The following is a 21,013-nucleotide window of genomic DNA, read 5'->3' as shown; positions in this document are numbered from 1 at the left end:
CTTGTGAGCGCAAGTGTGGTGCGCGCGTGACTGCGCCGTCCCCCCTCCGCGGGGGGAGTGTGCGGCGCCGAGCCTGGGTCCGGGCGGGGAGCACAGGCAGTCAGACGAGAGTGCTCTTCACGGGTCTATCCCGCACGCCGGGCGCGGCTCCGGCCCTCAGATGCCTCAGCTGAGTGGATAGTCAGGAATCTTCCCAGTGGGCCGGGGAAAGCTGGCTTTCTCCACCCAAGAGGGACAGCGTGGCTGGTTCTCCGGAGTCTCCTAGACTGGTGACCACGGCCTGAGCCCCGTTTGGGGCAGGTGGCTGGACGAAATGGCTCAGCTTCCCGAAGATTTGGCCCCCGCCCGGAAGGAAATGACCCTAGCATCCTAGGACCGATGCTACGCGTCCTCCGCAAAGTCCAGAAGCTCACGCTCCAGAACCTAGAAGGGCGAGCCAAGCGACGGGAGGAACTCCGCAGGGGGCGTGGTCGGGAGGCGGGGCCTGGATTTCCCGGTTCCGCAGAGGCAGGCTGCGTGCTTGCGCAGCACGTACGAGCGGGGGTGGGGCAGGCAGCCGGGCGGGCGGCGGAGGCACGGGGCCTGGTCCCGCCGGCACCATGGCCAAGACCGTGGCCTATTTCTACGACCCTGACGTGGGCAACTTCCACTACGGTGAGGGAACAAGGTGGTACGCGAGGGGTTTCGGGACGCGGAAGTTATGAGGCGGGGGTACTACAACTCCAGCGAAGGGTACTGACGAACTCTTTTCCCACCCCCAGGGGCAGGGCACCCTATGAAGCCCCATCGCTTGGCATTGACCCATAGTCTGGTCCTGCACTACGGTCTCTATAAGAAGATGATCGTGAGTCCCAACATCGCTGTTGGGTTTTGAGGGTGGGGGCGAGCTGGGCGGCCCTAGGATAGGTGGGCTGCACTGAAAGCACAGGGTGAGACCTACCCTTGGGATGGGGCGGAGGCTGGATTTCTGGAGTCAGGAACACCCACCTTGTGCGTAGTGTTGGTGGGTGGATCCACCGACTTAATGGGAGTTACTTCTTCATCTTAGATCGCTAACCTTTGACCTCAAGTGGACCAACCTCTGGCCTATGGTTAGGGTGGAGTGGGGCTGGTTTAAAGGCAGATGTTTTCCTTTTCAGCATCTTAGGGTGTGGGCAGTGCTGTGGCTTCAAGAAAGAGAGAGGGGGCTGGATCACTGTATCTGGATGTGAAGTGTTCCCACCGGTTCCCACCCCTTCTCCGCAACCTCTCTGTGCCTCTGAGGAGCTAGAGCTCCAGGGAGGACTCCGCAGGCCTATGCGCAAATACCTATGTGTGTGTGAAAGAGAAGAGATGTCGTGGGTATTTCCTTATGAACTTAGAATACCCCCGCACAGTTCTACTTAATTGCTCCCATCTCCCAGATATGCACATGGGGACAGATAATCCCAAGCTTGGATTTTATAGTTGTGATAGGCGATTATAGCAGTTAAGTTTAGCCCTCTTGGGTCACAAGGGGAATTGGACAACAGTATGAACAAGTGTTGCCCACTGTTTGTGCTGAGGCACAGAAAAGTGAAATGGTTATAGAAAAGACTGAGGTGATGTTAGTGCATGATTCTATGAATCCTTTGAAATTGTTTGCTGGTATGTACCTGTGTGCGTTTTCTGGGGAGAGAAACTTTTTGTTCTAGCCTAGTTTCTAAAGAACTGTGTGAACCCCTCAAAAGATAATAAATCTCTGGCTTAGCACCTTGGCCCTTTGGTTTTTAATTAGAAGGTTGTCACAAATCCTGTATTATTTAACTCCAAAATTAAGAACTCCAAGGAGAGAAAGGATGGCATCAGAGCCAAGGGGAGGAGATGAGTATGGAAAGAATCAAAACTAGGAGGTCCAAGGAAAAGTGCAGTGGATCAGGGCTCAAGGTTGAGAAGGTGGGAAAGATTGGGCTGGAAGTGGGAAGAAGGCAAGCCCACTGGTCTTTAGAAGGTTTGATCATAGTACCCCACCTGGCTAATCAGAGCCTCTCATCTTTACTGATGTTTGTTTCATATAATAGCAAGGATTGCAGCAGTGATAGGACCACTGCTGTGTGTGGTTTTGGACACTCCGCGGGGCTGGGGTCAGTGTGGGCAGTCTCAGCCCAATGAATAGGACTGACCTTGCCTCCATTCACCTTGTTTTCCATCCCGAGGTCTTCAAGCCGTACCAGGCCTCCCAGCATGACATGTGCCGCTTTCACTCTGAGGACTACATCGACTTCTTGCAGAGAGTCAGCCCCACCAATATGCAAGGCTTCACCAAGAGCCTTAATGCCTTCAACGTGGGCGATGACTGGTGAGGGGAGGCCTGGGATTTTTAATGCCAGCCATTTCAAGGAGAATGCTTGAATGAGGTCTCCTGGCAGCAGTGGGAACATATGAAAGGGGTCCTGTTTGTCAGTGAATCATCATTTACTCATTTGGTTTTTTTCAACAAATATTTATTGGTTGTTTGCTCTAGGCCAGGCCCTGTGCTAAGTCCTGTGAAGGAGAGGTACATGGCCAACTGTGAGAGTGTATACTTGGGAGAATTACCTGTCATGGGTATGGGGTTGTCAGTGGAGGCTTTCTAGGGGAAGTAACGGAGGTTAAGCTGAGATCTGAAGAAAGAATAGGAAGTAATTAGGTGAAAGGTGGTTGGGAAGACACAAGGTGAGGCAGGAATGTCATTGGGTATCAGGGACAATCTGCGCTGAGGGTTTGTGCGAGTGTGGTATGCCACTCATTTGAGAAACAGAAAAAAGGTCAACCACATTTTATGAAGGAAAGAGTGATCGGAATCAAGGCTAAAGAGATGCTTAGAACCTTTAAATGGTAAATAGCCCTATTATTAATTGAGGCTCTTACCCCTAGAGTAGACAGAAATTATCAAAGTGTTTTAAAAGTAAGAGAGTGATTTACCCTGAGAGAAGTTTACATTGAACTTTTCATACAAAGAAGACTCAGAGTTAGGTCCTTTGGGGAAGGGAGTGGATAACAAAGATAAGCCATGATCCTTGCTTGCATTCTTGTATATATTCATGAAAATGTAATAGTCATAACAGTTACCATTTACTCAATTTATTTTTAAACTTTTTATTAGGAAAATTTCAAACATTTCGAAAGAATAGTACTGTAAACTCCCCTATATCCATCACCACCTGCAACATTTATAAACAAATGACCAATCTTACTTCATCTGCATCGCAGATCATTTTAAAGCAAACCTAACATTTTTGAAATGACATGTAAATACTTGATTGTGTATCTCCAAATGATACTCTTAAAAAAGAACTGTACATGCTTGAGTGTATGGGTGGCTCAGTCAGTTGAGCGTCCAACTCTTGTTATTAGCTCAGGTCATGATCCCGGGGTCTTGGGATCAAGCCCCATGCCGGGCTCCTCACTGAGCATGGAGGCTGCTTAAGATTCTCTCTCTGCCTCAACTCCTGCTGTCTCTCCCTAACTCTAAAAATTAAAAACAAAAGAAAACAACCCCCCCCCCGTACACATTGTGATTATCACTCCTAAAAAATTAGCAGTAATTCCTCAATATCATCATATATGCAGTCAGTATTCAGATTTCTCCAACTGTCTCCTAAACTTTTCTTTCTTGCAGTTGATTGTATTTGGTTGATAACATTTCTTAAGACTTTTAATCTGTAGTGTTTCCTTCTCTACTTTGAATTTATTTCTTGAGGAAACCAGGCTGTTGATCTGTAGTTTCCTACAACAGCTACTGTTTATTGAGTACTTACTCTGCTATGCTCAGGTTTGCTGGTACATCCACTTAATTCTCACGTCAACAGTGAGATGTTATAGTCCTTTTAAGTTAGGCATAAGGATACCAAAATTTGAGGAGATTTACGTAACTAGCCTGAGTCACAAAACTGGTCAGTGAAAGTGGCAGGATTCAGTTCCAAAGCCCAGGTTTTCAAACACTTCAGTGTTCCCCGAAAGGTGTTGCCAGTGGAAGCACTCTGGGCTGGAAGATGGAAACCAAGTCCTTAGGCTGGCATTGACCACCTTCCCAGGCTTACCGTCATGTCCCTGCTTGCATTGGATTCCTTTCTGGAATGCCCTTTGCTCCTCTTTCAACCTCTCCAAGGCCTTCCTGGTCTTCATACCACCATGAAGTTTCATACCATGAAGACTTTCTTGACCACACGAGGCACAAAGTTCTGTCCTGTACACACTGCCCTCGTCTTTTGGTGTTTGATCGCATGCTGTCTTGGGAGCTTCCTTGGTATTTTTTTATTGCTGCTGCTGTTGGTTCTGAGCTAACTTTACAGGTGTCAGAATGTAGTCACCCTCAGGCCACAGCTGGGGCTCTATAACTGCTCTCTGTGCAGTTAGGGAATACTACCTACCACTGGGCCCTTTGCACTGCCTCGGTTGTGCTGTCAGACTTAAGCTACAGTCACACCTATGTGTGTATTTCAGATGAGAATCAGGGATTTTTCCCTTTTAATTAATTGAGAATTAGTTAATTAATTTTGATGGTTTTCAAATTAATGTACTATAAAAAACCCAATTATACTGCAAGGCTTTTAATGGAAAAAAACAAAACAAAACAATCCCAGATCTATCCCTCCCACCCATAAAATCCCTCTCCCCAGTGGCAGCCACTTTCAGGTCCTTAGCTATTTCTTCTGATATTTACCTTTGAATTTCAAAGCACTGATATTAATCTACTACTGTTCCTAATAATCTCTAATACTTAAGTAATGCCCTCTTTGTGTCAGGTACTATCCTAAATGCTTCACAGGCATTAGCTCATTTAATCTCATCAATCTCTGTGAACCAGGGTCTGCTATTGTCTCCTTTTTACAGATGAGGACACTTAGGCACAGAAACTTTATTTATTTAAATTTAATTAATAATTAATTAGTTTAGAGAGGAAAGAGCCAGAGCCTACATGCGTGGGGGAGGGGCAGAGATTGAGGGAGACAGGTGAGATCATGAACCTGAACTGAAATCAAATCAAGAGTTGGGTACTTAATGGACTGAGCCACCCAGGTGCCTCAGGCCCAGAAACTTTAAACAGCTTGTCCAATGTGATCATTACCAAGTGTTGAAGAGTCAGAGTTTGAACCTAGGTAATCTGGCTCCAGAATTTGTCTCTTGAATCGTGCTACCATATTATACTGCCTGTTGTAATGTGCTTGTATTGCTATTTTTCACTTTACAACTTAAAGTGTTTTCTATTAAGCTCTTAGTATGGGAAATGAGCATTTAGTCTCCTCATACCATCACCCTGGCTTCCCCTTCCCTTCCACCTTCACAATATGTCACTATTTTTATTAAATAAGTATTCTATGTTTACATTGTTATAACTTTGAAAAATTCACTTACTAGACAGCCAGATAGTATAGTATGATTTAATTTTTCTATTTGTACACCTTTTTGTTTTTCCAGGAGTCGATAATCACATTGTTTTTTCATTTGCTTAGTTTTCTAGGTATCAATTGTTAATTCTTCCCAGAACCTTTGAGAAATTATAAAACTCCCTACACCTCTTTTTTTTGTAGTCAAATGTATCAGCTGAACGATTATTTTTTGAGAACTAAAACTAGGGAGGGGTCTTTTAATCCTTTCCTTTTTTATAAGTCAAGTTTATAAAGGTAAATTTGCATACAGTAAAATTAACCCTTTTTAAAAATTTTTTATTTATTTATTTTGGGTAGAATAGGGGAGGGGCAGATAGAGAGAATCCCAGGCAGTCTCTATGCTGTCAGCATAGAGCCTGATGTGGGGCTTGGTCTCCCGAATTGTGAGATCATGACCTGAGCAGAAATCAAGAGGCAGATGCTTAACTGACTGAGCCACCCATGTGCCCCTAAAACTCACCCTTTTTAGGCTTGTAATTCTGAGAGTTTTAACAGTGTGTATCAAAGTATAGATTATTTCTATTATTCCACAAAGGGCTCTTATACTCTTACAGTCAGTCTCTTCTTTCCAGCTTAGCTCCAGGTAACTACTGATCTGAGGTCTGTCCCTATATTTTGCCTTTTCCAGAGTGTTATATAAATGGAGCCATATAATATATAATGTTTTGTATCTGGTTTTAAGCCTCTCCTTTTTATAAAAAAAAGAAGGTAATAATTATAATTAACATCAACTTCCGGAGTACTAGGTACCACACGCTTTGTTAAAGAGTTTCTATAGTTTATCCTTATTACTTTCTGTGGGTTATCCTTATCCTTAAACTGTATATGGGAATACAGTTTTTTCTTAAAAATGTGTGATTCTAAAGAATATTATTGAACATTGTGTTAAAATCTGATATGCATAAAAGAATCTTTTAAGAATAACAAAGTTTATGTTCTCTCTTAATTTATTTCCTTTTTGGTGTGTTGCTTAAGTACCTAGAAGCTGCCTACTTTTCTCCCCAGCCAGGATGCAAACTCCCTGACAGAGTTAAATGTTTTTTTACTTCCATCCAGTGACTTGCACAGGGCTTGGTACATGGTTTGGTCCAAAATATTTGTTGAATAAATTTGCACATAACCTGGGTGCATAGGGTGTGGGGAGAAGGTTATTAAAGAATGGAGGTTGGAGGGGTTTGGAGTTAGGGGAGAGGTGTAGGAAGGACCTGGTTGGAAATAAAGAGCTCTGACTTGCTTCTCTTCCCTGCAGCCCAGTGTTTCCCGGGCTCTTTGAGTTCTGTTCCCGTTACACAGGCGCATCTCTGCAAGGAGCAACCCAGCTGAACAACAAGGTGACCATGGCCCTGAGTCCTGTTCTCCCTTTCCTATGGGTCCTTTCACTCAAGGCCTTAACCCTGAGCCTGAGCTTCCAGCTTTGGGGATGGACAAGGAGGACTGTGAGTTGGGTGTTTGTCTTTCAGATCTGTGATATTGCCATTAACTGGGCTGGTGGTCTGCACCATGCCAAGAAATTTGAGGTGAGTGAGGAGATGATGGGGGAGACAATGACTGCCCTAGGTAGGTGGTCAGGATGACAGTAGGGGGCAGCTGGGTAGAGGAGTCGTTCCTCTCTTTGTAAGACCACTGTCTCACTGTAGGCCTCTGGCTTCTGCTATGTCAATGACATTGTGATTGGCATCCTGGAGCTGCTCAAGTAAGTAGCCTGGGAGGAGTTGGAGGGACTTGTGAGACCTGTGGGTGAGGAGGTCTCTCAGGTGGCACTGGCCCTGACCCTGGCCTCCACCCCCATACTAGCTTCTCCACAGTTCATAATGCTTTGCTCAGACTACATCCTCTGTGTGTTGCTGGAAACTCCCTGCTGCCTGCTCACATTTCAGTCTTCTCTGCACATCCCTCTCCTGTCCCTGCCTCCAGGCTGGAGCCCCAGGGTTGCCCATAGGGATGGCATTAGGTTTCAGTGGATTTGGGCTGAAGCAGACTCTTCATAATTCCAGACCTTGTTTTGGGAGGAGTGGGTTGGATGGTTTTCTTGCTGGAGTTCCATTCTACCTCAGACCCTGGCTTGGCCGTCATCCCAGGTACCACCCTCGGGTGCTCTACATTGATATTGACATCCACCACGGTGATGGAGTTCAGGAAGCCTTCTACCTCACTGACCGGGTCATGACAGTCTCCTTCCACAAATATGGAAACTACTTCTTTCCTGGCACAGGTATGGGAATAGGGATGACCGTCCCCTTTGCTCCTTCAGCTCTTTACTGTGATGGCCTCCTGCTTAACCTTCAGGTCTCGGCTCAGGTGGCCTCTCCTCAGAGAAGTCTCTCCTGACCACCACAGTTAAAAGTAATCCCTCCTTCCCCGTTACTCTGTCACATCCTCGTGCTTGCTTCTCTTAGAGCACTCACTGCTATTTGTATTTATTGCGGTGTTTTGTTTTGTTTACTGTGTCCCTCCTCATCATGCCCACCTGCCAAGAATATAAGTTTGGTGGGATTTCATTCATTTTTTAGTTCTTTTTACTACTAGATCCCCAGCGCCTAGTACACAGGTTGGCTCATAGTAGGCCTGCAAATATTATTTTTTGAATGAATGCAAGCCACGAGAGGTGGGGTGGCTCTAGGGAGTATGTGGTGGAGGGACATAGATGTAGTGAGAGGCCCTCAGGGTACGGGTTGGGGTTGAAGCAGCTGGGTTGTGAGTGCCCTCTGTGGATGGCTCCCACCCCCTACTCTCCACTTCCCTATAGGTGACATGTATGAAGTTGGAGCAGAGAGTGGCCGCTACTACTGTCTAAATGTGCCCTTGCGGGATGGCATTGATGACCAGAGTAAGTATTGAAGTCTTTTCCCTGCACGCTAGACCTCTTCTTTCTCTCCTTGAATTAACCTCTTCTGCCTGGTATTGTCTGCTATTGGGCCAGGTGTCCTTAAGGATGAATGGCCTTCAGAGGGACCATGAACCCCCCGGAAATTGTATGCAACATGTTATGTGTAGGTGCATTTTTTTGGGAAAAGGGTCATTAGCTTTCATCAGTCACTCAAATGGGTCTGGGACCCCATTCAGAAGTTCAGAACCAGTGATTTGGTTCTTTGGGTTGCCCCTTTTCCTGGGCTACATGCTCTCTCAACCCCCTTTTTCCTTTTGTTCCCTGTCTCCCCATCCCCTTGGGGTGCCAGGTGCCCATCTTTGGCCCTCTCCCAGGTTACAAGCACCTTTTCCAGCCGGTTATCAACCAGGTAGTGGACTTCTACCAACCCACGTGCATTGTGCTCCAGGTAATACTGTCAGTGCCTCCTCAAGAGGGCTCTGCCTGGGCTTAGTGGAAGAAAGCAGGGAGGAGGAGAGCCCCAGTATTGGTCAGGGAAAGGAAGTGAAGGACATCTGGGACGTTCTGATCGGTTATCTCACTGCAGCTGCCTGGGGTTTTGCTTTTTGCAGTGTGGAGCTGACTCTCTGGGCTGTGATCGTCTAGGCTGCTTCAACCTCAGCATTCGAGGACATGGGTGAGATTTGCCTTCCTTCCCTGCCCCCAGGTTTTCAAGTGGCTTTGGGCCTTGATACACGAAGTGGGGGTAGGTGGCAAATGGGCCATAGGAAGAATAGGGAGAGTCACTCCTATGCAGTGAGAAAGGCCCATGCAGAGGCACTGAGACAGGGAAGAGCTGGTGTAGCAGAGGAGATGAAGTCACAACAGTGAGGCAAGAACACAGGGAGCAAGCTGGAGGCGGTTTGGCTTGAGGCCTGTGAAGGCAGCCGTGGCAAGGTTGTACAGAGCCCTTACCTCATGGTAAGGAGTCTGGATTATATTTCAGATATGATGGGAAACTGCTGGAAGATTTTAAACAGGGAAGTGACATGATCCAACTCAGGTTTGAAAGTGACTGCTCTGGGGCGCCTGGTGGCTCAGTCGGTTAAGCGTCCGACTTCGGCTCAGGTCATGATCTCACGGTTCGTGAGTTCGAGCCCTCTGTCAGGCTCTGTGCTGACAGCTCAGAGCCTGGAGTCTGCTTTGGATTCTGTGTCTCCCTCTTTCTTTGACCCTCCCCAACTAGCACTCTGTCTCTGTCTCTCTCAAAAATAAATAAACATAGAAAAAATAAAAAGAGAAAGCGACGGCTCTGACTGCTGAATGCAGGAAGGATTGGGGTGGGGGTTGGGGACAAGAGTGGAGGTGGGAAGACCAGCTAGGAAGCCATTGGTGTCGTCCAGGCAGCAGATGCAGTGCCTGGGTTTAGGTGGAGAAGGTGACCAATGAGACGTACATGATTGGAGTTCTATTTTGGAGGCTAGAACTGACAGCACTTATTGGTGCATTAATGAGAATAGTTGATTAACAAGTAGGGTGTCAGGGTGGGTGTTGAGCAGGATGGAGGTGGGAGTGCACTTTGTTTTTTAAATTTTTATTGAGATACAATATGTATGTAATACAGTACACATATCGCAAGAGTATAAGTCAATGAATTTCATTACCTAGATCAAGATATGGAACCTTTTCAGGGCACTGGGGTGGCTTAGTCAGTTAAGTGTCCTGCTTCGGCTTAGGTCATGATCTCACAGTCCGTGAGTTTGAGCCCTGCGTTGGGCTCTGTGCTGACGGCTCAGAGCCTGCAGCCTGCTTTGGATTCTTCCTCTCTCTCTGCCCCTCCGCCACTCATGCTCTGTCTCTCTCTGTCTCTCAAAAATGAATAAATGTTAAAAAAAAAAAATTAAAGGGGCACCTGGGTGGCTCAGTCGGTTAAGCGTCCGACTTCTGCTCAGGTCATGATCTCGTGGTCCGTGAGTTCGAGCCCCGCGTCGGGCTCTGTGCTGACAGCTCAGAGCCTGGAGCCTGTTTCAGATTCTGTGTCTCCCTCTCTCTCTGACCCTCCCCCGTTCATGCTCTGTCTCTCTCTGTCTCAAAAATAAATAAACGTTAAAAAAAAAAATTAAAGAAAAAAGATATGGAACCTTTAATAGTTCCCTTGTGCTCCTTCCAGGCAATAGCTAGAGATGTACACTTTGAGTTTTTAAGAACTTCCTCCAGCTATTCCCCTGGTTCCTTTTAACAGGGAATGCGTCGAATATGTCAAGAGCTTCAATATCCCTCTTCTGGTGCTAGGTGGTGGTGGCTATACTGTCCGAAATGTTGCCCGCTGCTGGTGAGCATGCTCCCTGATTTTCTTCCTCCCCCTTGTCCACTGTGAGTTGGGGGCTCCCTGAGAGATGGCCAGGTGGGCCCTTCAGCCCACTTGCTCAGCTGAGCCCACTCTGCTGTTTGGTTTCAGGACATATGAAACATCGCTGCTGGTAGAAGAGGCCATTAGTGAGGAGCTTCCCTATAGTGGTAAGGACCACCCCATGATACCCCATAGCAGGAAGCCATTCTCAGAAGACCCCTGAATAGCCTGGTTTGAAGGCAGATCAGAATTTTTTTCTTATTATTATTACAGGTTGGAAATTTGACACTCTAGGAGCTCTGCAGACTGAACTCCTAAGCAGGGAAAAGATTGGACAGCTCTTTTGCAGGGGGTTTGGATGGGAAGGAGATAGGTTGGGAAGTCTCAGGACCTGCCTGTCTCTGTCTAAGCCATACCTTCTCTCCTGATCTCCCTTTCCCTGCTTAGAATACTTCGAGTACTTTGCCCCGGACTTCACACTCCATCCAGATGTCAGCACCCGCATCGAGAATCAGAACTCACGCCAGGTCAGCAGCTTGGAGAAACTGAACACAAGGGTTGGGGGAGCCCAGGAGAGGTCCAGGATGAAATCAGAGAAACCAGAGAAGAGAGGAAAGTTCTTAGTTGTCACTATAACTCTTATCAGCTAGGAGGCAGCCTGGGTTCAAGTAGAGGCAATTGGGGTCAGGAGGAGGGACATTTATCAGGTGGGTACTTGAACTAGGATTCAGAAAGGGATTAGAACTAGGATGGTATGGGTGAAAGGTAGCTAGAAGTGTGGGTGCTCTGGGAATCCCTCACTCTCTATTCCAAATCCCAAATCAGTACCTGGACCAGATCCGCCAGACAATCTTTGAAAACTTGAAGATGCTGAACCATGCACCTAGCGTCCAGATTCATGATGTGCCTGCAGACCTCCTGACCTATGACAGGACTGACGAGGCTGATGCAGAGGAGAGGGGTCCTGAAGAGAACTATAGCAGGTCTGGGGCAGTGACTTGACAGCCGGGGCTTCCAACAGGCATATGGGGGAAATTAAGAGGGAAAAAGTAAATAGGAAGGCATTAGCTTGATTGCTTCTGGCTTAGCTCCTTTAGTACTTACTTTTTGGTCTGTTGCAATTCCACACTCTTGGTGTGTGTGTATGTGTGTGGGTATGCCACAAATAAGTAATTTATTGTCAAAATTTTAAACAACACCAAAATATGTTAAGCTTGCATTCACACAGTCCCAGACCAGTTTGACAAGTAACCACTGTTAATAGTTTGATTTCTATTTTTTTCAGATAGATCTTTTTCAATAGATTATAAGTATACTACTCAACATACATGTATGAACACAAACACCTACACACTCATTCTCAGAGTTTGTGCATCTTTTGTTTTTAAATGTAAGTTGGATTATTCCATACAAGTTGCTCTACAATTTACACCTTTTTTTTTTAACAAAACAGCATATCTTTCCATGTGATTATGTATCGATCTGCTTCATTATTTTATTAGCTGTATAATATTGCATTGTGTGGGTGTAGCATAATCTAAGTACCACTTATGGCATTTACATTATTTCCCTTTTTTTTTTTTACCATCACAAAGAATATGGTGATGCACCCCCTTATACAAATATACGTCTTTGTATGCTTGTTTCAGTAGGCTGTGTGCACTAAAACTTTTTATATTTGTTGCCAAATTGCCCTCCAAAAAAATCTATAACAGTTTATAATATTCCCAGCATTTTACGTGCTTCTTCCAGGTTCAGAGCTCTACAGGTCATTGCTTATATACTCTCTAAGACCCTTTGAGATCTTTCCTCTGTTCATTTTTTTCAGGTGTGGTAATTATATTATGTCTTTTTTTAAGTCTTTATCTTTCTGAGATACATATTAAAATATTTACATGTACATTGAGTTAGGGAAAAAAAGAGATTAGAGCTTTTAAAAATTTTTTTAAATCCCAGAATAGGTTTTTCTGAAAAATGAAGGGAAAAGACAGCAGAAACAAGAAGTGTAGAAAGAGATGCACTTAATGGAGAACAGATATCCTTACTTGACTGAGGGATAACCACAGCTGGTTACCTGCACCTCCCACGCAGTGTTAGAGGTTCGAGCTGGCTCTGAGTGTGATGACCTTCTCAGTCCCTTCCAGAATCTGCTTCTCTTAGAGGTCAGCTTTCAGATTTCTCCTTTAGATCTGGGCTTTACTGCTTGGATCTTTGGAACCACTCTACTCCTCCTCCATGAACACCCTCTTCTTCCCACTCCTGATTGAGGAGGTATCAGAACCTCTGGCCTAAGGATTCCTTTTGAATGCATCGCCTCCTTGTCAACTTCTCCAGGTCTCTGAAGCTTGACTTCTAGAATTGATTTTCTTAGAAACGTGCTTTGAAGTTTCTCCTTTTGGCAAAGTTTGGCTTTTTCATCTCTGGTTCTAGGCTGGTGTCTGGGCCTAGTCTCTGTATAATACTAACCCCTCTCAACAGCCAGCAGAAGCCTCAGGCCTCTTCCTGCCCTAAGCCCTACCTCACTGTGAGACCACTCACCGAGTTCCTGTTCTTTGATCCCTATAGTTCCAGCTTGCATAGCACTTGCAGAATTGTAATAGGAGTGACTACTTTTTGTGGATTTGCTAAGCATCAGACTCAATCCTAAGTGCTTTATATTAAAACATATGTATCTTCATGTCATCGTTCTACTGTCATCAGACAACCCTAAAAGGTTATCCTCAAATCACCAGAGGAGGAATCTGAGGCTCAGAGAGGTTAAGTAATTTGCCAAAGGTCCTACAGCTAGTTAAATATCAGGACTGAGAGTCAAGCCTGAGTCTCTGACCCCACATCTTTAACTCTTATGCACTCAGAGGTAACTGAGACATTGTTTACCAGGCAGATAGGGCTTTCCCTGACTTTGTTCTCCAGCTTCTCTTTGACGACTTTCTCCCTTCTTGCTCAGTTATCAGTGTGGGCAAGGTAATTCAGTTCTCAGTTACTCATATTCTCTCAGAGAGTAGTTTTCCAAAAAGAAAGAAACCCGTATTGAGTACTTACTGGGCACTGAGTTGCTTTCGCATCCCTTTCATCACTCTCCTTTCCATTGCTCTTAGAACAAAGCCCCATTCTTTGACCAGGGCTTTAGAAAGCACTGTGTGCTGGTGTTTGCCTATGTCCATGGACTTGTCTGTAACTACTCTCCTCCCTGCACACTGCTCCCAACTATCCTGGCCTCCGTGCTCCTACTGGAATACATCAGTCACCCTCCACCTGATAACACTGTACTTGGTTTTCTTGCAGCTTAAAATGGGCTTCCACAGTTATTTGTCTGGCTAGCTCCTTCTCGGATTTGAAGTCTTACCTTAGAACAGCTGTCTGTAATAATTCTTCCTGAAGTTTACCCTTTTTCCCCCCTTCACTCTCATTCAGATCCCTTTATTTCTTTTTTTTTTTTTTTCAGAGCACTTTCCACCATGGTAAATTATCATCTTTATTTACTTACTTTGTTAGTTACTGTCAGTCTTGTTTATTTGGTGTTTTGAGGATAGGCAGAAATTTTACTGAACTTATTGTCTGCTGTATCGCTGTGGCTTATGATGGTGGCTGGCATAGAGTAGTCCCTCAGTAAATGTTTATTGACTACAAGAATGGATGGAATGGATCGCTACCAGTCTCTGCCAACAGGAGAGGAGTAGTTCCTTGACAAAAGGGGCCTAAGACGTAGCTCCAGAGAGGGTGCCTGTGTGGGGGAAGATGAGAATTTGGGGAATAGGACCCTGACCTCTCTCCCTTGCTTTGCAGGCCAGAGGCACCCAATGAGTTCTATGATGGAGACCATGACAATGACAAGGAAAGCGACGTGGAGATTTAAGAGCAGCTGGGCTTGGCTCTAGCCCAAGGAATTCCTTTTTACCTCTTGTTTGGGCAGGAGGGAAAAGATGTGGCACCCACAGCCCTGGATGGTCACTTTCAGGGCTTTACCAGTGCTGGAGGAGGGTTTGGAGACCACACCTGGTTTTTGAACCAACTATCCCCTTTACTGTATTTCCCAAGGCCTGACAATGGTACTTATTAGGGATTGGATGGGGACAAGGATAACTTCCCCTAGGACATCTTGGGCAATGGGCCCTAGATGCTGTTCCCAGCTACTTTGGCCCCCTTATTCCTTTCCTGCTTCCCTCCAACCCAGAGACTTACAGGGATGAAGATGTTAGACGGGAGTAAAGTTGCCTCAGACTTTCTCCTTTCTTGGTTTCCCCTACAGCAAGCCTCGTTTTCAGTGCAGGTGAAGAGTGAGGGATTTTAGGGGTTTCTGGCTCTCTAACATCTTAACCCCAGATGATGGGAAATATGGTTTTGAGTCCGGGGAGGATGTAAAAATGTCTCTTTCTAACTTTTGGCTTTATGTCCATTTTACCACTGTTTTTATCCAATAAACCAAGTTGGTATTTTTTGTACCTTTTGCCTTCCTGGGAATATTATTAATTCTTGCTAGCTGCCTATATATGAAAGGAGAAGAAATGGGGGTCATGATGTATATAATAAAAATCATAGTTAACATTCATTCAACACTTATCTTAGGCCCTGTGTATGAATTCTACGTGGATTATGTTACTCATACATAGGGAGTTCTTAGAGCATTCTGGTTAAGAGTTAGACAAACCTGAGCAATTACTAGCTTAAGAGAGGGAGTAGAAGATGACTTGATGTTTTGGAACCTGTATGTTTGGAATGGTAATGCTAGTTGGTGAAGATACACTGAGATAAAACGTCAAGTGCTTAGCATGGTGCCTGACAAGTGGTTGCTCATTATCTTAACTGTCTTGGTGAAGAATGATGCTAGATACTGTAGTAGCCACAAATGTGGACCCTTCCCTGACGTTCATAATCCAATAAAGAGTGAGGTAAATGGTATAGCAGATGTAGACAGTGGTATGAGAAAGAAGAGTGATAGATGGATCATTCCTTCCATGCTTTGATCCTGTGTCAGTGCTCTAGCTTAGAAAATAATATCCCATGCCCTAAACTGAGCACTGGGGTCTCAGAGTTCCCTCCAGGAACATATATTTGAAATCTTTTGTCAGCTGTGGGTGAGATAATTCCATCCATATTTTGAGGGCCTACTGGGGGCCACATATTTTTCACAGAAGGAACAGATGTAGCTGGGAGAATGGATGAGATTACTGAGGGAGAAATGAAGCTGGATGAGCAAAGAACACACTCTTGGAGAACACCTGCTCTTTTCACTCAGGTTTGGTTTTTGTCAGTAGGATATCCTGGTCAAACATAGGACTTCCCAGACTAATCTGGATTTAATTTTTTTTTTTTTTTAATCACTTATGTGCCCTCAAGCAAGTCACTTTAACTCTCAGAAGTCCCAAATTTTCTATCTGTAAAATGGTGAGACTAATGGAGTCTGTCACATGGCAATGCCAGGATTCAGTGAGGAACAACACGGAGAGTTTTGCATAGTGTCTGGTTTAGAGCAAGTGCATGGTAAATGGTAATTATTATTCCTGAGTAGTTACCTGCTGGCAATAACTAGTTTTTCAGAATAAAAAACACCACTAGGAAATAGACCTGCGATTCAAAACTAGGTGATCTAACTCCAGTCTAGCACTTGCTCTGGACCACTCTCTGTTCTAGGCACGTAGCTTTCAATAAATACTGCCGCTTTCAAATTTTTTCATGTGCTCCACTGATGTTGCACACATAAAAAACTGTATTATCCTTGAAAGCCCCGCACTGGATTTTCGGCCAAAATGACATCTCTTATTTGATTTTTTGTTTAGATAAGATCCTGGTCTAGGCTGTGAGAGGGTATAGGCTTTACAGCCACGTGGGCACTGTGTGGGAGCGGGGAGGCCTGCGCCGCTCCGGCCGCCAGGTGGCGCTATTCCCTGTCGAGGCCGCAGAGTTGCACCGCCCACTCACCACCATTTCCACCCCCCCCTCCCCCCACGTGAGTCCGAATGGTTAGGTCCGCCAGGCAGGTAGCTTGCTTCCGCGCCTTCCCTCCACCCCCTCACTTCCCCCATTGGTAGGAGCTGCTGGTCCGGGCGGAAGTGGGGCAGGCGGGCGGGAGCGAGGCGTCGCCGTTGTATATTCATGAGGCGCGCGCAGCCCGGCATACTAATGAGGCGGGGCGCGGCGGCGGGCTGAGGAGGGAGCTGTTGGGCGGCGGCGGCCGGTCGGGAGCTGCCCGGCGGGAGCTGCCCGGCGGGAGCGGCGTAGGCGCGGGGTCATCTGCCAGGGCGAACCTGGACATGGAGCCGCTCGGCGGGGGCCAGGGTCCCGGCCGCGGGACCCGGGACAAAAAGAAGGGCCGGAGCCCGGACGAACTGCCTGCGGCGGGCGGCGACGGCGGCAAATCCAAGAAATTTGTGAGTGTCCCTCCCACCCGGTTCCTTCAGCCTAGCCCGGTAACCGTCCTCCGGTCCCCGGTGACCCCCGCAGCCGACCCCAGGGCTGTACGCCCGTCTCTAAGGAGCCGCCCCCGCGCCTCTTTTCCTCCGTTTGCTCGGTCCTGGGCTCCACAGCCGGACATCCTACCCCTCCGGGACCTCGGGAATCCCCGGAGTCCCACCCGGCTCTTGCCCCGGCAGCCTCGGGGCTTCTTTCACCCCATCAGCCCGTACGCTCTGCCCTCCGCCCCCATAGCCCGGCGGGTCTTAGCCCCATCTCTTCCTTCTCAGCCCCACTTCCTTTCTTCTTCCTCTGTTACCCGCACACGCCTTCTCTATCTTGTCCTCTATGTTTTTCTGGGTCCATTATTTATTACCCTTCCACAACTCCCCCCCCCCCCCTTTTTTTTTTTTTTTTTTGTATCCTCTTATTTGCTTCTCTTAAAGGTCACTTCCTTCTCAAGATTGATCCCTTTCACCTGCTAACTTTCCTCCCTCCTCGCCCCGGCTCTGGGCCCTCAGCCCGGTGTCACCTGATAATCCTTCCCCTCTGGAATGTTACCTGACTTGGCTTCTACCTTCCCTGGACGTTTGTCCTTGTGATTGCAGGAATGGGTTCCTGCCCAGGTCCTATGGTCATTGGGCATGACGTTAATTTGTTTCCCAGTATTTCTCCATCCCGAGAACCTGCCTCTTTGCCCTGTTGCTTATCACTTTTCAGAGGGTTAGAACTTCTCTCATGATGATGCCTTTCTTGATTTAGGATGGTGCTAAACCTTCCTCATAGGGAGGAAGTTAGGCTGCAAGTCCAAGAAGTTTGAGTAATTGAATCGCTTTTTATGTTTCCCATGAAAACCATCTCAATTCTAATGCCACCTCCTGTGTGACAGGCTAGTGACTTCCTTTTTCCTACCTGTACAAGAGTATAGCTGTCCTCAGGTGCCAGTGACTTCCAATCTGAGTTGGAAGGAATACTGATATTCATGTAACACTATCATATTTCATTACCTTTGCCCACATTAAATCTTGTTTACTCCTCTCTCCAGGGAGCTGTTTGTTTGCTTTTTACTGTAAAAGCTTTGAAAGATATGGGACACTATCCAAGAGAGGGAAATAGCCTTGGATCTTAATAATCGTTTGCTAGTTGTAATTGTAGTTATTTATTATTTAGTCTTTTCTTCCAGGTGATTATGCCTCCACCACGGTATCTCTTTCTAGTAACGAAATGGATTCTGACTCTTTGCTCCTTTATCCCCAACCTTTAGTATTCTGATCCAAACCCACAAATTTGGGAAGAAAACTGATAAAATGATGGAAACAGGAAGAAAATGTTGCTTTGGGACCTAGAGGATTGAGATGTGGAGAGTACTAAGCAGAATTAAAATAGTGACTCATCTCTTCCTACCTATTTCTAGCAAGGCAGGTGCTTCTAGACTGTCCTTTCCAGTGACTTATGGGCTGTCAGTAACTGCCTTCTTTTTTTTTTTTTTTTTTTAATTTATTTTTTTAATCTGGTGAACATCTGTTTTTCCAGAAATGTAGAATTAATGGTAGTGAGGACCCTCCCCCTGGGATTAAAGAAACATTTCCTTATGTTTGTTTAGGATAGTAACTGACACTCTAGTTAGAGAGCTTTCCTTCTAAGAATTAAATTCTGGGGCTTATAATCCTTTTTTATTATAAACATACATATATCTGTTATTGTTGTTTTGCTCTTGTTTCCATGGGTACTGTTTGACCTTCCTCACCCACATTCCAGCTATTCCTGCTGATGTATAGTGAACTCTGTGGCTTGTAATGTTTTTCAGGTCCTTAAATAGAATTTTGTTTGTGCTTTTGTTTTACCTAATACCTGCGTGTTTCACAAGTGAAGGGAATTGAAGTTGAGATACCTGAGGAAACTTCACTTTTTTTCACCTGTGTTTTGGAATGTCCATGGAGTCTTGTGTATGCTGGGTGGATTTGGCTCAGAGTTTTTGGTATTTGCTTTACAGAGGGTGGAGCCAAACCAAGTTCTCTTTTTCTTTCTGAGGTGTTGGTGTTAACTCTTAACCGGCTGAACTGTTTAAAAAAAAAAGAGAGAGAGAGAGAGAAATGTGTAGCACTGGTAGTGAGTAGAATTGCATTCAGAGCTAGGGGATTGGAAAGTTTCCAGAAAAGTAGTGCTACTTAACCCCTTTCTTGCCAACTGTAACTTACCTCAAGGCATCAGAATATTCTCTCATTGTTCTTTTTATGAGAACTCTGTGACAGTGAGAGACCAGGAGGGGCATTGCAATCCACTTGTCTTTGTGTCTGTGTGTATATGTGGGTGCGTGGAGGGGGAAAGATTGCTGGTGTGCTTTTGTTAGCCATGGCTTAGTTTTTTGAACTACAAGCTAAAAGAACTGTTTTGCCTGCTCCACCTTTGCTAGAGTGTGTGTTCTCTGGAATCCCATTAAGAATGTACTTTATAAGTCTCCCTTTCTCTCTGCCCCTCTCCCTGCTTGTGTGCTTTCTCTCTCCTTCAAAAATACATAAACATTAAAAAAATAATAATTTAAAAAAGGGCACCTGGTTGGCTCAGTCGGTTGGCATCCAACTTCGGCTCAGATCCTGATCTCCCTGTCTGTGGGTTTGAGCCCCGTGTCAGGCACTGTGCTGACAGCTCAGAGCCAGGAGCCTGCTTTGGATTCTGCGTCTCCCTTTCTCTCTGCCCCTCTCTCTGCTCATGCGCTCGTTCTCTCTCCTTCAAAAATAAACATTAAAAAAAAAAAAAAAAAAGAATGTACTTTATAAAACTCCACTGGTTTGGACTTAGTGTGCCTGAAGGTTATTTGTTTGCATTTGAGGAGTTTCTCATCTCTTTAAGCTGCTGCATACCTTTCCAGGCTTATGCAGGTTCTAAGTATAGATCAAGTGAATGGAAGGCAGAGCTTACATATTGGCAAAGATACTCTTACCCTCTGAGACATCTTGGGTGGAAAGCAGATGGAGTTGAAGTTTAAAAAGTGGTTGGGAATCACCTTTTAAAAACATTGGGTTGTTAGAGATGCTGATACTTGTGGCTGAAGCTGGGCTGCCTGGTATTTCCTGATTCTTCATGAATCTTTCTCCTCCTGGGCCATAAGCATATCCTTTCTCCAGCATTGTTGCAGTTCCTTGCAGAGGTCTTTAGGATGAAGGAAAATAAAAATTCAAAAGGAACAGAATGTTTTCTGATTTTTCAGCGGTGATGAATTTGGGTGTCAAATAAACTGCTGGCTGAAATATGTGTAAAGGTAGTAATTACAACCAGGGTGTTGGAGGCTGCAGAGTATTCCTGCATTTTATAAACACCATGTTTTATACAATCAAGAAGTTGATGCATTCTAAAAAGGAATATTACTTCCTGATTCAGCTAGAGGCATAAGTCTGTAAAACGTGAGTTTTAGCTTGGGATTAGAGAGAAGAGAAGATACATAATTTTTAAAATCTTGTTTAATATTGGATGTCAATGTATTGAATTTCACCAAGCGAGTTTCATGCCTTGTGAAAAACAAAGTGATAGTGAAAGTATAAATGTTTGGTTGTAGACCCCTGTCCGTCTGTCCATAGGGAGAGCAGTCAAAGGTTAAGGATGCCAGGCAGAATTTTAGATAGTAGGGAAGATAGAGAATATGAAAGAAGTGGAGTTGTTTATGCAAATATCTGCTTCTCTCTTATTAAGACATTAACTTTGATCCAGAAAGTTGCAGAAAACGGAGAGCTTTATACTAAAGTCATGTGATTTTTTTTTTTTTTTTTTTAAGATGATAAACAAAGGGATTACTTAGTTTGGAAAGAGAGCCTACAGGAATGTTTGTGAGATGTTTGAGATAACAGAATGATACCTTAAAAATTGCTGCCCTTTTTCCTGCCTTGTTTTTAAAGAGGTAGCCCAAGGATCCACTTGATCATGTTACATTTACTTGTCTCAAAGGAAATCCTCCCTGACAAGAGGTCAGACCGAGGGAATCCCTCAGAATTAAAATCTCTGCCTTGAGAGAGTTGGTAAATGTTGGGATACTTTTATTAAAAAAAAAAAAAAAGCTGAAAATTTTATGACATGTAAATTATA

General features: G+C 45.2%; 2 protein-coding genes across 4 annotated transcripts in view; both read left to right on the top strand.

The window, feature by feature from the left end:
• Window positions 1-378: 378 nt before the first annotated feature.
• Window positions 379-14,988, top strand: HDAC3 (histone deacetylase 3). 2 transcript variants are annotated; one of them, XM_049648509.1, is made up of 15 exons: window positions 379-670; window positions 762-844; window positions 2,175-2,317; window positions 6,640-6,721; window positions 6,851-6,907; window positions 7,028-7,083; window positions 7,469-7,602; window positions 8,137-8,217; window positions 8,592-8,665; window positions 8,829-8,893; window positions 10,439-10,528; window positions 10,655-10,713; window positions 10,994-11,073; window positions 11,372-11,529; window positions 14,333-14,988. In XM_049648509.1, exons 1-15 carry the CDS (start codon window positions 379-381, stop codon window positions 14,400-14,402), a joined length of 1,524 nt encoding a protein of 507 aa, XP_049504466.1. In that variant the 3' UTR covers window positions 14,403-14,988. The 2 variants fall into 2 exon arrangements, with proteins under 2 accessions (XP_049504466.1, XP_049504464.1); XM_049648507.1 differs by having other exon boundaries at window positions 521-654.
• Window positions 14,989-16,643: 1,655 nt separating this feature from the next.
• DIAPH1 (diaphanous related formin 1) overlaps window positions 16,644-21,013 on the top strand; it is a 103,748-nt gene continuing 99,378 nt past the window's right edge. The window contains exon 1 of one of the 2 annotated variants that reach the window (XM_049648525.1): window positions 16,644-16,914. In XM_049648525.1, coding sequence (XP_049504482.1) covers window positions 16,798-16,914 — 117 coding nt within the window. In that variant the 5' untranslated portion in view covers window positions 16,644-16,797. The remainder of the gene's footprint in view (window positions 16,915-21,013) is intronic. The other variant, XM_049648526.1, reaches the window with a different exon arrangement.

The sequence above is a fragment of the Panthera uncia genome (assembly GCF_023721935.1).
Source record: "Panthera uncia isolate 11264 chromosome A1 unlocalized genomic scaffold, Puncia_PCG_1.0 HiC_scaffold_17, whole genome shotgun sequence".
NCBI lineage: Eukaryota > Metazoa > Chordata > Mammalia > Carnivora > Felidae > Panthera > Panthera uncia.
Note: the sequence above shows the minus strand (reverse complement) of the source record. Positions and strands in the feature narration are given on the sequence as shown.

Coding starts and splice junctions, on each gene's coding strand:
- HDAC3 (XM_049648509.1), top strand. CDS start 379: ATGCTACGCGTCCTCCGCAAAGTCCAGAAGCTCACGCTCCAGAACCTA. Junction 2,318..6,639: donor TTCAACGTGGGCGATGACTG/GTGAGGGGAGGC, acceptor TCTTCCCTGCAG/CCCAGTGTTTCCCGGGCTCT. Junction 10,529..10,654: donor CGAAATGTTGCCCGCTGCTG/GTGAGCATGCTC, acceptor GTTTGGTTTCAG/GACATATGAAACATCGCTGC.